Genomic DNA, 18,490 nt, shown 5'->3' with positions numbered 1-18,490 from the left:
GCCCCACCCCCTTTGGCCAGCAGTAGCACAGTTTCCATGGAGACAGTTGTTGTTATCCTGGGTCAAACGTCTTCCTGATGCAACCCTCCCGGTGTATTCAGGCTTGTGCGCACGAGCTCATTCGCTGTTCCGACCGTCTGCAGAGTTCTTAATATTATCGTTAAATAACCGTAGCTGCCGGCTTGTTTGAGTAATCTGTAAATGAAGCTGCTGCAACCTCAACAAGTCCCTTCTTAACAGTTGACCTGTCACACTGCTCCCACTGCCAGACTGCAGCTGCACCTTATGTACATTTTGTAGTATTCATTCCACCTCATTCATTTCTGTATTTTATGTATATAAGTTTAGATTCGTTATTTATAGTTGATTTACACAGCGTGTGTGTGTGTGTGTGTGTGTGTGTGTGTGTGTGTGTGTGTGTGTGTGTGTGCTTGAGAGCCACCATCTACCGGAACCAAATTCCCTGTATGTGTCTGCACATATACTTGGCCAATAAACACGATTCTGATGATTCTGAAATCACAGTCTAGGCCTCGCGGTGCAGTGGGGGATCCTGCAGACTCGACGACCTGCGGCTAGAATGTGCTTTTCGTGCAGTATGAAGGGAGGCGTGCTTGTAGTGAAGCTGGAGTTGTACTAGATGTGTTTGGACCTGCTGGAGCAGATGAAGAGCTGCTGCATGTTCAGCACCAGCTGTTTGTGCGTCTCCTTCCTGACAAGCTTTTTGTGCAGCGACTGTGGCTTTGCTGTCACTGTGGGCCTCGCAGCACGGCAGCTGTTCCTCCCTCAGCTCAGCGAACAGCGCCCGGCTCTTCGTTCTTCATCCACAGCTGTCCTCGCTCAGTCAGCTCAATCGGACTCCTTCTGCACCACCGCCCCCTCCACCCTCACAGTCACACACAAACCTTACAGTTTATTCTGGGGGTCATCAGCAGCGGTGTGTGCAGGTCAGGGGCTGGTTTTACAGCAGAACGCTGCAGCAGCTCCTCACGCTCTCCTCTCATCTTTGCACTACAGTCTTTGGCTTTGTCTCCACCTGCTGGACTGAAGCAGCTGGAAAAACAGCCCTCGATCGTATTTTCAATTTTGAAAATGTTTCCTCCCTAATAAAAATGTAGACGAAGCAGACACAGCAGTGAGGGCAGCTGTCACCTGGTGCCTGTTTGGGTGTTTTTGTTCTAGTGACATAAACAAAGGCTGTTGGGCACCTGTGCGTGGCCCTCTGCTGCCCTCTGCTGGACAGCACTGAACGCTGACACGTGCACTCTGCCACAGTCACGTGCTTCGTCACTTCCTCAATTCGCACACATTTGTTTTAGTGTGTTTAAAAGCGAAGTCCAAAGAAAATATTAATGCAGGGATTTAAAAAATCAGGTTGAGGAGAAAACCTCCGCAGTCCGCATTCATGTGCGCGTCATGTCACCCAGAATCACGCGGTAAAAGCTCGCAATGACTCATTTTCTCTGGAAATGCAGAACGATCGTGGCTGTCTGACGGTGTGTGGGTTCAATGAAGACAAAGCAGCAACAAAGCGTCACCTGCAGATCTGTAACTGGCTCCACATTTACCTGCTACCTGAAGTCTGACGTCAAACAGTGGTTGATGTTTGCTTTAATAAAACGTGTTTGTCTATGAGTCAACTCTGAGCTGAGCTCCTCAGGATCAGCTGATTTATTTTGTACAGAAACTTGAAACATTTCACGAAGCTAAATCTTCGGAGTCACAGGAGCTCCGATCACTTCATTTTCATCCCGCACGGGTCCAGGAGAGCTTCCAGGCAAACATGTTTACTCTGGTAGAAACTGCCACCAAATTAATGTCACCGGGCAGGATATGCTTCCTCCTGTGAGCATCTCACTCGGAGCCAGCTCTGCGCACCTCCAGTGTTCACAACAGGAAGCTAAACTGCTTTACTACGTCCACCGGAAACGATGCGGCCACAGTTTCTCCAACACGTGATAGAAATGTGCAGGTGAGATAGTGCCACAGGTGAAAACAGGAAATGAGCTCATGGAAGTGTTTTAAATCCACTTTTTAAAACTCAGATAAATGTGACGTTTTTGTCTCCAGCTGATCCTGCGTCAATTTCCGGTTCCTTCAGGGCGCGGCGCCATTAGCTGTAGGAACAAAGCAGCTCATTGGTCGGCGCGATCAGGTGGTCTCGGCTCAGCCAATCGCAGGCTTTGATGTTGCGCCGTGGACGGCCGGGTGGCGTTCAGCAGGAAGCATTGCTGCTTCGGTTCACGGTGTTTTCCTCGAGTCGTTAACGGCGCCGGAGACTGAAAATCCGCGCGCACGCGAACCCCGAAGAGGTGCGGATTCGTCACCACCGCGCGAGGCTGCCGGAGGAGAGGCCGACCGGACAGCCCACGCGACCAGTTAGCCGCTAGCCGGCGCTCGGTGTCCGTCAGAGAGGTGAGTGCTCCCGGGGCTCGGGCAGCCGAACACAGCGCCTGAGACCCGCGCTGAGCCGCGACCGCAGGCCGGCTCCAAAGTTAGCGCGAGAATCAGCTGATTTAGCTTCTTCCGGCTTCTGTAGAAAGAAACACGATCAAAGACGCAATAACGGAGAAACGGCAGACACGGGGGAGGTTTCCGGTCGGTTCGGCAGCACATTAACAACTGACATGAAATACAGGGAGGTAGGACAGGTGGGTCCATCCAGACTTCAGTCTGACAGCTGTCAGAATCAAATATATCAGAACGTTTATCGAGCAGCAAGCATTTCTCTTCATCATCATCAGCGAGGCTGCTATAAGGAAGACGTTCCTGTGTCTGTTCATGAAGCTTTAGATCCAACATGAGTTTATCAGCTGGAGGCCGGACACCAGCAGGAAACAGCCCTCCGGCCTCTACAGCCTCAGATGTGCTCTCATTAATATCTCTGCTGAACGCTCTGACGGGTTATTACAGACACCTGCATCCAGCTGCATCTCCTACGAGTCCTCCCACAGATGAGCTTCATCTCCAGCATCCTCTCCACCCACTGCTGCAGAACCAGGACAGCCATCACCGGCTGCAGAGCAGGATGAGAGGAAACGAGAGGGGCCGGGTCGTTTCCAAACAAGAGCGAGGGTCTAAGGCTTACCTCCTGCTGATGGGACTGTGCTGTCCAACACCCCAGCAGCACCAAGCTTAACTACAACTAAACTGAAAACTAGAGCGCGATGTGACAAAGCGTCCAGTTAACGTAGATGTGAAAATGAAGACCAGGTGAACTAGAATAGAAACAGAGGAAACATTGCTAGTTTCTCACAGCTCGGCGGCTTTGATGGGTACAGCTCTGGTTCGTAGTGCAACACCTGCACTGACCTTCCTGAATCGGTCCCACGCCCTCTGTGATGATTAAAAATACTTAATCTGACACAGGGTCTAATAAAAACTGTCTGACTACGGTCCTCGTATCTCCTCGCCCCCGTGCTGCCTCTGATCCTGAGGTCACCAGGTCATGCTGTTTACCTTCTGATGTAAAGCTCTTAGAGGCTGTTGTCAGGCTGTGAATACAGTAAAATGTGTGTGAAGGAAACACGTTTTCTGTTTCCCGTGATATTCATGGTCTGGGGTTTCTCAGAGGTCAGAGGTCGTGAGAGGAAAATAAATGACGTAGAATACCTTACTCTGCTCGCCCCTCAGCTGCTTCTTTTATGGGCGAGTGAACGGCAGCAGCCATGACCGCCGAGCCGGACGCGCTGGCCGTGGTCAACCAGCTGAGGGACCTGGCCGCCGACCCCATGAACCGCAGGGCCATCGTCCAGGACCAGGGCTGCCTGCCCGGACTCATCCTGTTCCTGGACCACCCCAACCCTCAGGTGGTCTACTCCGCCCTGCTGGTGAGCTCACAGTCCAGTGGAAACACATAGACTCTGTCCAATAGAGAGAGGGCGGAGCTTACATGAGGATTTCAGACACCCGGATCAGCTCAGCTTGATGTAACACCTGTTGTGTGCAAAGATCTGCTCCAGGTGTCTGAACCCAAACATCAGAACGAGTTGGAGGCTGCTGGTCGTCGGCGCTGAAACGCCTCGAACAGCAACAGAATCTGTTATTTTAAATCAGACGATATTTGAATAGAGTTTGGTGTGGGAAGCCGTCTCTCTGATTCAGTTTCTGACTCTTTCCGGGTGTCCTTCCAGGCGATCCGTTACCTGGCAGAATGTCGAGCCAACCGGGAGAAGCTGAGGGCGGAGCTGGGGATGATGCTGAGCCTCCAGAACGTCATGCAGAAGTGAGTCTGATGGAGCTGATCCCGGTTTCTGCAAGCACAGTAGCAAAGTGACTTCCTGTTCGCTGTGAGCTCTAAGAAACAAGTTTAGAGGAGAATAAAGGAAGAAGGAATGTCGTGAGTCGCTGCTGATCGTGGCGCTTTATCTCGTCGATATCAGTGACGTGTACGTAGAGACCAACCTGCTCACCCGCTCGTACTTGCAGCGCTGTGAGCAGAGCGCTGACGCTCCTGCTGCTGGGAAAACGAGGTTCCACAGCTCTGCTCTTTCCATCCAGGTCGACCACGCCCGGCGAGACGAAGCTGCTGGCGTCTGAGATCTACGAGCTCCTGCAGGCGTCCGGCAGCGTCGACTCCGAACCGGCCGAGGAGGCCGTCAGCAGCCGCCGTAAAGCCCAGTTCTTCCTGGGCTCAAGCAACAAGAGAGCCAAGACCGTCGTCCTCCACATCGACGGCCTGGACGACTCGGTCAGCGCGCCTTTCACTCAGTAATGATTCCCTTGGCGTGGGCGGTGGGAGGAGTCATGAGCGTTTTGTTTTGTGACCCTGCAGAGTCGGAGGAGTATGTGTGAGGAGGCGCTGCTGAAGATCAAAGGCGTGATCAGCTTCACCTTCCAGATGGCCGCGAAGAGGTGCATCGTCCGCATCCGCTCGGACCTGACGGCCGAGGTCAGACCAGACCACGCCCCCTCGTGGTTCTCGCTGTATAATCACGTGATCACAGCTTCCTCCTGAAATCTGCTTTTGTTCCTTTGTTGAAGTTTTTCTGTCATTTTCTGTGAATCAGCTGCTGAAATGTGAGTTTCAGGAGGTCGTCTGTGAATGACTGACGGTGTTTTTGTGTTCAGGCTCTGGCGTCCGCGATCGCCGCCACCGAGGTGATGAAGGCGCTGCAGGTGGTGAAAGGAGAAGACGGAGACGAGGTCAGTTTGGCTCTCAGCTCGTTGGCACGTCACGCTTGCTCTCGTGCTCGCAGCTTCGTCGTTCGCTCTGACGTTGCACCTAAAAGCACCAGAAGAGAAGGTGGAGCAGTGCTGTCAGCTGTGGGCTTTAAAGAGCTGAGACACTGTGTGGCCAGCAGGGGGCAGCAGAGACACACTCACACCTGGTAGTTAGAAATGTGCTCGCTCAGCCGGCTGTCACTGTGGAGTGCCCACTCAGGCCTGCTGCATCAAAGACTTCACGTTACAACATTTCCTGCTCACACAGTAACACCCAGTTTGCACCCACTGTGGGCCTCCCACAGGTGGAGCACCAGCCGGGTTTACTACACCCGGCTGATAACACCATCAAAGTGGGATCAGTGGGAGTGGGTGTAGCTCATGTTTGTGAGCGTGGCAAGATGACGGGCACGAGTTCACTGACAGGAAGACGCACAAAAACCAAGGGGCGGGGTCATGCTTAAAGAACAGGTGTGCAGCCTATCGCAGCGCGTCTAACGTGTGCGTTCCCGTCCGTGTGTGCAGGTCCTGATCCCGTTCCCGGAGGACGGCTCTGTGGAGGTGGAGCAGAACGTGGACCTGCCGGACTACCTGCCGGAGGAGGAGAGCCCATCTCAGGAGCCCGACAAGGCGGTGAGCCGAGTGGGATCGGGGCAGGACGGAAACAGCTGGCTCGGAGCCGCCGCCAACTTCCTGTCCCGCTCCTTCTACTGGTGACCGGGCGGAAGGGTCGGCGCTGCCCCGCGGCCCCGCCTCCCCCCGTCGGACCTTCGTCCTCGTCTCAGAACAAAAACTCACAGCTGCCAAATCAGGATGTTCAGCTGGAGAGACGACGCAAAGTGTGAAATGTTGCCGTGGAAACCGTTTCCTCCTGGGGTCCCACGCTCAGTCTGACCTGCACGTGGCGACGTCCTCTCCGTGAACCAGTCCTTGTGTTACAAACCAAAATGTCTTAACAGACAGGAAGTGAACAAACGCCGAGTCAGAACAAACGAGACTCCTCCTCCTTTATATTGTTTATTATTTATTCGCCCTCGTGCCGTTTGACGTGTTGGAGCGGCGGCGGCGAGCCGTGCCTTTCAGTTTCTCTGATCACAAACTTCCTGCTGCTTCCTTTGGGGCTGCAGAGACCGACCAACACGAGCGAGAGAAGAAGAGGTGGTTAAACACTGCGCCGGGCCGAGCGGAGCGTTTCCTGTAATGTCTGAGCGCGGGCTCGTAACGTGAGCCGCGTGTCGGGGTCAGAGGTGAACGACTGTTCCGCTCATATGTGGCAGATGTGTTAACGTGAGGAAGGACATAACCACAGCTCAGTCAGCTGAGACCCCTCAGGGCTTTGTGCCGCGTGCTGGGGACACGGAGCAGATCATGGCTGCGTCATTAGAGGAGCACGCGGCCGCTTTAACCCTCTGCTGCAGAGGCGTTTACTGACCTGCAGGGTCAGAAGCACAGGTTGGAGCTGCGGGGGTTTGCACAGGTAAAAAAAATGAAGCTGCTGCTCCATCAGTCAGCCCTCGGGGTTTCCACGGGAACCGTCACGTACCTTGGCTAACTTCAGCTATAAAACTCCTGACTCGTGTCCCTGTGGGCAGACAGCTCACAGCTTCACTGAGAGCTCAGAGGACTTCATGTTCCTGCTGTCCACTGTTGTGCAAGTTCCACTGACCAACCACGTTTGACCTGTGGTCCTCGTGGAGTGGAAGAACGTGTGGAGACGGCAGCAGTCGCCTGAAAAGAATCCAGCTTTTAAATGTGTTCAGCTGATGAACAGGAGGTGACCTGATGATTCCAGACTGGGGGGGGTGTGTGTGTGTGTGTGTGTGTGTGTGTGTGTGTGTGTGTGTGTCGTCCCCACACACCCAACCACCTCCAAATCAGGACAGGAACGTTTGCAGTTATCCAAACAGGCGGTCCGACACGGTGCCTGGGTCCTTGCTCCGGCTGTGATGAGATGCACGAGCCTTTCTGCACTCATGTCCACCATCACGCCGCCCGCTGCCGTCACGTTTAGCAGAGAGCGTCAGTTTAAAAGCTGCAGGCCGATCAGAGAAACTGAAAGGTCACAGGTTTGATTGCCGACCACCGTCGTGTTTATGGAGACATGTTACCTGCTTTTGTTTCACTTCGGAGACCAAAGGGTTGGAATCACCACCTTTTTTTTATTAAACATGGTTTAATGTGAGGCTGCTGAGTGTAAACGGCGTGCGTGTTACTCTGTGGACGACGCGGGGAACAGGAGCACGATCCAGTGACCGCTCGCTCCGAGCATCAGGTCCAAGGAGCTTTAACGAGCTCGTTAAAGAATCAAAGCACAGTCGATTGGAGTGAAATTTGCAGAACTTTTGACAGTCTGACATCATTTCCTGTTTCCCCTGAACGCTCGCTCACGCTGTGGTTTCCGCTCAGCGGCCAATCAGAAGCTTCATTGTTGATATTTCAGAGTGAAACAAACTGATTTGATTGGCAGTGGAAGTGACCTTTGACCTCCATATACAGATTTCTGCTGTCGTCTCATTCTGTGTTAATTGTGTACCTGCCAGGTGTGCTCACAACTCCACCCACAGAACGCACGGTCCAATCACATTCAGAGTAGCCTGTTGAATCCAAACGCGGTGTCGGCTGAATCTAGGACAGCAGGTAAACGCATCGGTGATGTCATTGGCGTTTCCATGGAAACGCTGTATAAAACGCCCCGTCGTAGAGCCTCCACAGAGCGTCGAGCTCCAACCCTCGGGTTCCTGAGGATGTCCCGCTCTGATGGTAACCACGGGACCGCTGAAGCCGCCTCTTCCCGAGGAGGGCGACGCCCCGCCTCCAGGTTCTTGACTGATGTGTTGTGTGACATCACGGTTCTGCCGCCTCGCTAAACGCTCGTGTTAAAGCCGAGCTCTGAGCACTGCGGCGTTTTACAGCGTTATTACAGGTCATGTGACCGAAGCATCTTTAAAACAACACCCAGCGCACATGGGTGAGCTGTTCTCCACCCGTGCGCGCTCTTCTCCACCCGTGCGCGCTCTTCTCCACCCGTGCGCGCTCTTCTCCACCCGTGCGCGCTCTTCTCCACCCGTGCGCTCTGCTCTTGTTTCCTCTGCTCAGGTCAAAGTGTGAAGTTTCACATGTGTCAGAAATAAAAGCTTTTCTTCGATGTTGTGTTGACGTCATGTTTTTGTTTTCTTCGCTGAAACCAGCTGAAACTCGTGCATTTTCTTCATCGTGTGTTCATCGTGATGTGTGTTGCCGTAGAAACGGTCTGTGTGGTGACTGCTGAATAAAAACTGGTGAACCTCGCGCTCGCTGTTTGATGTTTCGGATTCGTTGTGTTGTCACTCAGCACTGCTCACACAAAAACACACACGGGCCTCAAATGTCATAAACACAGTGGTAAATATCCAAACGGATAAATGACAGATTGTGTAGTAACCTCGAGAGTGGCCGCTGCTTCGTTCAGCAGTCTGATGGCGGTTGGAAAGAGGTTTCCTGTGAGAGCAGGCCGTGGTCGGGCTCTCAACAGATGACGCCGTGGCCCCACTGGTCCTCTCGGCGACCTCGCCGCTCTCCTCGGGGCGCACGCGCACAGATGCTGCCCGTCAGCACTGTCAGTGGAGCGTCTGTAGAACGTGCTGAGGACTCGGGTGTGCCTCCTTAAAAAGCAGATGCTGTTGTGCGTCTGTGCTTAATGATGTGATTGGTACCAAACATTGAACGTTTAAGGGCTCAAGACTCAGCCCTGAGGCGGCCCGGTGCTCAGGAGGATATTGTTATACAGGATATACAGATGTGTTACATTTATACAGATGTCGCAGTGTGAGGTGAACATCTACAGAGTGCTGTGAGTGCATCAGTGGGAGCGTGGCTCTCTGGACTAACAGTGTGGGCAGTGTAACAGAGACTATGTCAGTAACCAATGTGAGCGTGTGGTGAATGTTGAGAATGAATGACATCATGGTCACTGGGGGGGATAGGGGGGTGTGGATGGAAAGGTTCAGTGGGGTGACAGCTGTGGGGAAGAAGATCTTCCTAAACCTGCTGGTTTTAGTCTGAAGGGTCCTGTAGCGCCTCCTGGAGGGGCGGAGCTGGAAGAGTTTATTGGCAGGATGACAGGCGTCCCTGAGAATGATGCGTGCTCTGCGTAGACATCTCTTCTTGTGGACATCCTCAATGGCAGGAAGTGGAGTCCCTGTGTCCCGCACAAACTGAGGTGTGCTTGTCAGGAAGTCATGGATCCAGTTTTGAAGGGGTGGGTTCATCCTGAGTGGGCCCCGTCTGTTTACCAGCTGCTGGGAGATGTGGTGTTACATGCTGAGCTGAGCTGTTCCGGTGCGGTGGATAAGGCATCCTCGGTGGATAAGGCATCCTCGGTGGGTAAGGCATCCTCGGTGGGTAAGGCATCCTCGGTGGATAAGGCATCCTCGGTGGATAAGGCATCCTCGGTGGATAAGGCATCCTCGGTGGATAAGGCATCCTCGGTGGATAAGGCATCCTCGGTGGATAAGGCATCCTCGTGGAGCCGATTGAAGAGCTGAGGTGATGTGATCCTTGATCAGTCTCTACCTTATAAAGCATGTAAGTGCTACAGGTCGAAGGTCATTGCCTGAGCTGACTGAGGGTTTCTGTGGCACTGGGAGGACGGCCGACCGGCTTGAATATACCTGTGAAGATGTGAGTGGGCTGATCTTCTCCACTCCACCGTTTCAGGATTCACAGATTTCACAATGGGATTTTCTGTGGTAACGATCCAGAAACACAAAAGTCTGACTGAGTTTGTCACTGTTCCTGTTTCCACACCTGCTGTGGGCCAGTCACCTGGAAAACATGCCCATGCAGGGCTTTCCCACAGAAAACATGAATAAGGACCCAGAGGAGCAAAGCTGCCGTGGGGCAGTGTGGGCACACCCACCTGGGTCCTCTGTGGGATCGGTGTGGGTTGCCGTCTGTGGGCCTGCACAGGCATGTTTGCTGGCACATGGTTTATAATCAGGCAATAAAAGGGAAGCATGTCTGCTGTGGAGATGATGAAACACAGAACAGGTCTTATTACAATATCAGGTGTGAGGCAGAGGAAGGACTGATCCAACACCTCCATGAAAGGAGAAAGGGAAGGAAGGAAGGAAGGGAGGAAGGGCATGTCTTCAGGTTAGATTCCATTTTCTGAATCAGAATAACCTGTTTGGTGCGAACATTTTGGTTTTTTTCATTCTGATTAGTGATGACTTGTCTCACTGAAGCAAAGATCCCTGCTTAGGGTGTGGGAGGAGGCATGAACGCCGGGGGAATGTCAGGAAAAATCAGCTCTGGAGGAGGGAGCAGAGCCCACTGTGGGCCCAGTACTGGTGTGAGGCGTGGGGTTGGTTTGCTGTGCTCCAAATGTAAGAAAGATCCAAAAGTGAGAAGAGGCAAATGAGACGAGTCGACACGTCTCTGCCTGCAGGTCGTCGGCGCCACCTGCAGTGGGCTCAGAGAGGGGCGGCGGCTTCTCTGAGTGTTCTGGCTCAATGCGGCTTTGACTCGTCCGCTGAGAGGAAGCTTTTGTTAAGCTCTGTGCAGAAAAAGAAAAGCTGCTGTTGTTCGTGCTGCTGAAAGGTTACTGCAGTTCACGCAGAGGAGGCCCGGCCGTGCTGCGTCCAAAAACACGAGCGCGATGAGCTCACACAGAGTTACACAATCGTAAACACCACACATGCTGTGGACAGCTCAGAGGCACAGACGCAGCAGCAGCAGGCGAGAGGGTCGGCGAGGGTCGCCGTCCTGGTGTCTTTGGCTCGTTGAACTCTTTCTGAACCGCGTCCAAATCGTTCATCAGCAATCTGAATGCATTTTAAAGTTTGTCAGCCAGCACTGAATGTTCTGCAGCACACAACACGCTCCTCTTACTGTCCTAAAATAATCTCACTGCTCACCCTGACACGAGCCTGCAGAGAGACTTTTGTGGGATATTTCCACTCAGCTGAAGTGTTCACCGTGTCTCATCTGGAAATCTGTTTTTACCAGCAGCGTGCAAACCTCAGCGTTCTTCTGCTGCTGCACTGCCTGCGTTTGCTTTCCCTTCAGTGAGCGTGTCGTCCTCTGAGAACAGCAGAGAACAGTATCTCCTGCAGTCTCACCTGCACATTCAAATAAACATGCAGCTGTTATCCAGCGGTCCCATCGTAAACAATGAACTCAGCTCCTGATGGGTTGATGGGCAGCATTCACTGTGAGGGAGAGACTAACACGCTGACTGCGGGACCGGCTGCTGCAGTTATTGTGAAAGTTTATCAGCTGTATTTACAAATATTTGTCATAACTTCATGAGTGCATATCATTTGTGTTATTTCTGGTAAATGACCCTCAGCACTCCGTGTGCTTTGGTTTATTTTCCAGCAGAGATTTTGGGCCTGACGCCCACAGCGTCAAACAAACACTGAGTTTATCGTACACTGTGGGGTCTAAGTGCCATGAGAGTACTGCAGCGCTCCAATCTCACTTCAGTTTGATTTACTTAGCATTAACTGCTGTCTCAAGGTGCTTATTGTAAAGTACAGACCCTACAGTAATACGCTGGTCACTTTATTAGGTACACCTTGCTAGTGTCAGGGTGAAGCTCAGAGCTGGTTTCATTCTTCATGGCTCAGATGTTCCTCACAGATTTTGGTCCCTGTTGACATGATATCATCACGACATCATGACACAGCTGGTCCATCCTTGATGCAACTCTCCCGTTCCCCCACATCCCAAACGGCTCTGCAGGACTGAGATCTGTGGCTGCGGAGGCCGTCTGAGTGCAGTGAACTCACCATCCTGTTTAATTCGAGCTTCAGAAGAAGCTCCAATCAGCAGCAGCCTGAACACTGAAACAGGCCATCCGAGGCTCCTCAGACCAGGAAGCGCTTTCCCACCTTGTGTTGTCCAGTTGTGCGAGTCTGTGAGCTGTAGCCTCAGGTTCCTGTTCTCACTGACAGCAGTGACACTGACGTGGTCTCCTGCTGCTGTAGCCCGCCTGCTTCAAGGCTCAGAGATGCTCTTCTGCAGATCGTGGTCATAACCCATAACCCCTTATTTCAGTGCCCGTTCCCTTCCTAGAGGTTGGAGAGTCCCAGCTCAAATCAAATCAAATCAAATCACTTTTATTGTCACATCACATGTGCAGGCACACTGGCACAGCACATGCGAGTGAAATTCTTGTGTGCGAGCTTCACAAGCAACAGAGATGTGCAAACACAACAACACAAACGAGCAAAATACAAGAATGGCCAACCTGAAACTAATAAATATATGTACAATATATAATAGTGTATGCATTTCTGGATGTGTATACTAAATATTTTCCTACGTGTGTGTGTGTGTGTGTGTATACACATTTTTACAAATTAAATAGTAAAAAAAAAATAATAATAATAATAATAATAAAATATATAAAATATACAGAGTTGAATATGTGCAAAACAAGTGGCATTTATATACAGTGTGGAGTGCATAATGTTGAAGTTCCAGTAGTGAAGCTGAGGTGTCTATGACGTGTTCAGCAGTCTGATGGCCTGATGGAAAAAGCTGTCTCTCAGTCTGCTGGTACGGGACCGGATGCTGCAGAACCTCCTTCCTGATGGAAGCAGTCTGAACAGTTTATGGCTGGGGTGACTGGAGTCCTTGATGATCCTCCCCGCTTTCCTCAGGCACCGCTTCCTGTAGATGTCTTGGAGGGAGGGAAGCTCACCTCCAATTATCCGTTCAGAGCACCGCACTACTCGCTGGAGAGCTTTGCGGTTGTAGGCGGTGCTGTTGCCATACCAGGTGGTGATGCATCCAGTGAGGATGCTCTCAATGGCACAGTGATAGAAGGTCCTGAGGATGCGGGGGCTCATGCCGAATCTTTTCAGTCTCCTGAGAAAGAAGAGGCGCTGCTGCGCCTTCTTCACTGTTTTGTTTGTGTGTACTGACCACGTAAGATCCTCTTACTGCAGCTGCACAACGGGCAGAACAAAAGGAGGTTTGGAGGTTTGCTGGTGGAGCTTTGCTGGTGGAGGTTTACTGGTGGAGGTTTGCTGGTGGAGGTTTACTGGTGGAGCTTTACTGTTGGAGGTTTACTGGTGGAGGTTTGCTGGTGGAGGTTTGCTGGTGGAGCTTTACTGTTGGAGGTTTGCTGGTGGAGGTTTGCTGGTGGAGCTTTACTGGTGGAGGTTTGCTGGTGGAGGTTTGCTGGTGGAGCTTTACTGTTGGAGGTTTGCTGGTGGAGGTTTGCTGGTGGAGCTTTACTGGTGGAGGTTTGCTGGTGGAGGTTTACTGTTGGAGGTTTGCTGGTGGAGGTTTACTGTTGGAGCTTTACTGGTGGAGGTTTGCTGGTGGAGGTTTACTGTTGGAGGTTTGCTGGTGGAGGTTTACTGGTGGAGCTTTACTGTTGGAGCTTTACTGGTGGAGGTTTGCTGGTGGAGGTTTACTGGTGGAGCTTTACTGTTGGAGGTTTACTGGTGGAGGTTTGCTGGTGGAGGTTTGCTGGTGGAGCTTTACTGTTGGAGGTTTGCTGGTGGAGGTTTGCTGGTGGAGCTTTACTGGTGGAGGTTTGCTGGTGGAGGTTTGCTGGTGGAGGTTTACTGTTGGAGGTTTGCTGGTGGAGGTTTACTGTTGGAGCTTTACTGGTGGAGGTTTGCTGGTGGAGGTTTACTGTTGGAGGTTTGCTGGTGGAGGTTTGCTGGTGGAGGTTTACTGGTGGAGCTTTACTGTTGGAGCTTTACTGGTGGAGGTTTGCTGGTGGAGGTTTACTGTTGGAGGTTTGCTGGTGGAGGTTTACTGTTGGAGCTTTACTGGTGGAGGTTTGCTGGTGGAGCTTTACTGTTGGAGGTTTGCTGGTGGAGGTTTGCTGGTGGAGCTTTACTGGTGGAGGTTTGCTGGTGGAGGTTTGCTGGTGGAGCTTTACTGGTGGAGGTTTGCTGGTGGAGGTTTGCTGGTGGAGGTTTACTGTTGGAGGTTTGCTGGTGGAGCTTTGCTGGTGGAGCTTTACTGGTGGAGGTTTGCTGGTGGAGGTTTGCTGGTGGAGCTTTACTGGTGGAGGTTTGCTGGTGGAGCTTTACTGTTGGAGGTTTGAAGGTGGAGGTTTGCTGGTGGAGCTTTACTGGTGGAGGTTTGCTGGTGGAGCTTTACTGGTGGAGGTTTGCTGGTGGAGGTTTACTGTTGGAGGTTTGCTGGTGGAGGTTTGCTGGTGGAGGTTTACTGTTGGAGGTTTGCTGGTGGAGCTTTACTGGTGGAGGTTTACTGTTGGAGGTTTGCTGGTGGAGGTTTGCTGGTGGAGGTTTACTGTTGGAGGTTTGCTGGTGGAGGTTTGCTGGTGGAGGTTTACTGGTGGAGCTTTACTGGTTTTCGGACATTCGAGGATTCAGATATCCCAGGAATCGAGCTACCAACCTTCTGATTGGCAGATTCCTGCTCTGGGCTACAGCCACAGCTTTCTTTGCTTGAACCTCAGGTCAGAGTTAATGGCTCAATAAAAAAAAGCTGCTGTGAAAATGCAGCCAACTGCTGATGAAGAGCGCTGTCTGGCTCCTTTTTAAAGATGAGGAGTGGCGCGAGACTTTTGCACAGTACTGCAGGGTGGGGCTAAAGTATTGACAGGTCAGAGGGAGGATGTGAGAGTAACGGACGCGGGTGTTTAATCATCCAGTTTCCTCCTCTGAGCGTTCGAGCTGCGATCGAGCGTACAGTCACACAGACTTCTTTATTCACAGGACTGTGTTGACTTTAAGCCTTCAGCCTGAAAGTCTGTGACGCCGAGCAAACGCTGACTCATCAAAGACTCATTCCAGCCGAGAACCTGAGCAGGAGCTTCCTGTGACGGTGTCACGGTTCTGGGTCGTTTCTTGTGTTTCGGTTTGTTTTCTGATGCTCGTGTGCTCTGCTGGTTCTGTTTCTGGTTTTTGTGTTTAAGGATTTGTTCTTCGGTTGTGTCTCATGTTTAGCATAGTTTGAGGTCGATGTGTTATATTCTGTCTGCCTCTCAGTGTCGAGTCTGCGTCCTTGTGTGATGGTTTCTTGTTTCCTGTTTTATTGTGAAAGTCCGTGTCTTATGTGTGTATTCAGTTTGCCTTCCTTGTCTCGTCTTGTCAGTTACTTGCAGCTGTGTTCCCGACCTGTGTGTAATGTCCCTGTTCTCTGAGTGTATTTAAGCCGTGTCTTCTGTTGTTGTAGTCGTTGGGCCGTCTGCGTATCTGCTGTGTGGTTTCCCTGCTGTCACCATCATGTACCTTTGTGTGTATGTTTGCTGTTCAGTAGTTTAGTTTGTCTCAGTACAGATTAGTTTTGTTCCGTTTTGCCATTTCCACTTTTGTTCTACAATAAACCACATTCAATGAGTGCCTGCAATTGGATCCTCGTTCATTTCCTGACACAGTGTCATGATTCATCGTCCTCACATAGTTAACGATGACTGTGCTGAGAGCCACACGAAGACATCAGTGACGTCTTTTCAGTGTAATCCAATTTTGTGGAAGTCTACGTGAAGCTCGGAGCCGTTAATGAGAACCAGACGGCTGCTTTCCCAACAAGAGCCGGCCTCCTGCGGGAACGCTCGGATTACATCAGATGTGATGTTGAAGCTCACAGAGTTTTTTTTCTCACACTGTTGCTCAAGCAGAGAGCTGAAGTCCTGCATCTATTCAGTGAGTCCTGACAGAGCTCCAGCCCCACGACGTTTAACGCATCTCAATAAACGCCCGACGAGGCTCCAACTGGAGACCTCAGCCCGCCTCTGAGCGTAACGGTTTCAGAAAGAATAGAAGACGCTTCACAGAAAAACATCTGGGAGGTCGCTTTCTAACAAATCCTAACATCAAGGAATGTTGTGTCGTGGTTATGTCCATCTTTTATATACAGTCTTCAGAAAAATGCAGCACAAAGCACTGGCTACACATTAAACTCCTTCTGACCTCCATACAAACGTTTCTGTTTCAAAAATAACCGAACAAATTGAAAACTGTTGCTGAGAGTATTTGGGCTTTTATTTTGAAGGCTGAACAGCTGTAACTTCCTGCACATTGATGGCACAGGAGGAAACGTCCTCTTTCCTTATGCTCTCCTTTCTCACAACCCAACCCTGATCCGGGTTCTTAACTTCCTGTTGGAAGGGAGTTTTTCCTTCCTGCTGTCGCCTCGTGTCGGCCCACAGGGGTCATCCCTCTAACACTGCAGGCTGTTGGCTGCACATACACGTGCACTGAACTCAACCCGCTGCTCGCACACTTTCACTCAGCAGAATCAGGTCAGACAATCACAGCGTGAACCCCGATCCCAGCCCAGAGGCCCGGCGAGCCGAGGGTTTGAGTCCGTGCGCCCACGCTGGCACTGTGTGTTTCTGCAGGTCATCGCTGACGTGCTGTAACTTAACAGACATATTCTGGATCTGTTGTGAAGCAGCTGTGGGACAGTTTGTCCGCGTGAGGACGAGCACATCTAGTGCAGAACTCGGCGTTCGCCTCCAAAATAAAAGCCGTGCAGAGCAGAAGAAACAAATGTTGGTGTAATCAGAGGACATGCAACGTGAGTTTACAGGTAACGGTCTCTGCACAGGACCAGCGTGACATGACTGCTTGTGTTTGTGCTGGCAGCTTCACACAGGCTCTTATTAGCGTTTTCACTGATGTGAGTTAAGCTTCCACGTCAGGTTTCGCTCATGTGTCAACACAATGTCTGGAATTTTATCGATTTCCCACTAACTGTTATTGTCTTTGTGTTTCATTAACGCTGATAGACAAACATGTGCTGCTTGTGGCCACGGCTCACTTACAGACCTAACCCTGGTTAGACGACAAAATAAAACGATAATAACAGAAACATTTAAGAACAGCTGTTTCACTGATCGTTAATGTTTTTATTTCAGGTGGCAAAGTTCCTGATCTGTAAAGAGGAGCGGCCGATCTCCAAACACATGAGCCGCTAATGCCAGAGACACGTTAAAGCGTGTTTCTGTCTCAGAAATGTTTGAGCAATGTCTCTTTACACAAGCCGGCATTGGTCACCCATCACGCTGGGATGCCTTCACTCTCAGATTGAGATGATTTCTTTCCACACTCGTCGCTGACAGACTTGGTGGGAAACAGTCGAGATGAGAATGTCTAAAGTGGATGTTCAGAGACATTCAGCATCGGCGCTCTGCTCCTGATTCAGTTTCCTTCTGGAGTGATCGTCGAGCATCAGTTCAGGACCAACAAAAGCCTGCCTTCAGTTTGGCTTCACAGACTTAAAAGCTGAAACCTGTTCGGTCATCCAGGCTGTCCAGTACTGAGACGCTCCAAACTAAAAAACAGGGAACAGTGTCCAGATTTAGAGTCAACAGGTGAAATCTGTGAGCGAATCCCAGCGGCAAAGTTCACTGCAGAAACATGTTCCAACAAAGTTCTTCCTGTTAAAAGGAAATTCTTCTCTAAGTGTTCGTTGTGCATCGTCTGATCTGATTGGTGGTTTCTCTCTAATGTCAGAATTTCTCAGTCCATAGAGCTCAAAACTTGATTTTGGGGAATAAATGTAATTTTTGTCTCCAGCTGAGGAGATTTTGGACTTCTGCAACTTCCCTTTAACCTCTTAAGCCCCAACGCCCCCCCCCCCCCCCCCCCCCCCCCCCCTCCAGGGGCAAAAGGCAGGAGATCAGGTAGACTTGGCTCTTAAGAGGTTAATTGAATTATGGAGCTGTGCTCACAGGTCATCTGACCGGTTTCTCCTGCATATACAGGGAGGGCTGCCTTTGCACGCTGGACTCATCTAAAACACATTTACCTGCGCAAACACAGGTGTAAGAGCCATGATTTGTAAAGCTACGTTATCTGAGATCAGAGATATTACAGAGGCTCTTTCACCAAACTGCAGTCTCTCTTTTGTGCCCTGCAAAAACACGTCCTCCTGTTGATACTCGGTGCAGCAGTTTCATGAAGTCGTGGCCTTTGTTCTTCTCCGCTGGCGGGTGGAGCACAGCTCGCGTGTCTGGCAGGCAGAAGGTACACAGCAGGGACTCGCTGCTTCCTCTGTGAGTGGACTTTGACTCTGTGAGTGTGCACTGAGCAGGTTTACACTTACATTATGTCACGCTGCAGAACCAGAGCAGCGCCTCAGCTCGTGTTCTGTCTCCTTCCTGTTCCTAGATAGTAGTTTTCATGTCAGCACAACACACACGCACACACTCGGCTGTTTGCAGTGCTTGTTTCCTAGGCTTTCAGGAGAGGCGGTGTTTTATCAGGTACACGGCAGTGCTTCATACAGAGACAGAAAAGCCATGAATGTACCTCCAGATATCTGGTTTCGATTGGCTCGGCCTGCTTCCTGTTACAGTCTGCCCGAGCACACAGACTCACAGAACACTTAAAATGATTGTTTT

General features: G+C 51.1%; 1 protein-coding gene across 1 annotated transcript; it reads left to right on the top strand.

The window, feature by feature from the left end:
- The first annotated feature begins 2,077 nt into the window (after nt 1–2,077).
- Nucleotides 2,078–8,452, top strand: LOC101467873 (armadillo repeat-containing protein 1). Its single transcript, XM_076876725.1, has 7 exons — nt 2,078–2,415; nt 3,634–3,830; nt 4,134–4,225; nt 4,501–4,690; nt 4,775–4,891; nt 5,071–5,145; nt 5,689–8,452. Exons 2-7 carry the CDS (start codon nt 3,669–3,671, stop codon nt 5,878–5,880), a joined length of 828 nt encoding a protein of 275 aa, XP_076732840.1. The 5' UTR covers nt 2,078–2,415; nt 3,634–3,668; the 3' UTR covers nt 5,881–8,452.
- Nucleotides 8,453–18,490: the final 10,038 nt, after the last annotated feature.

This window comes from Maylandia zebra, linkage group LG18 (assembly GCF_041146795.1).
Source record: "Maylandia zebra isolate NMK-2024a linkage group LG18, Mzebra_GT3a, whole genome shotgun sequence".
Taxonomy (NCBI): domain Eukaryota; kingdom Metazoa; phylum Chordata; class Actinopteri; order Cichliformes; family Cichlidae; genus Maylandia; species Maylandia zebra.
This window is presented reverse-complemented; position numbering and strand designations above follow the sequence as displayed.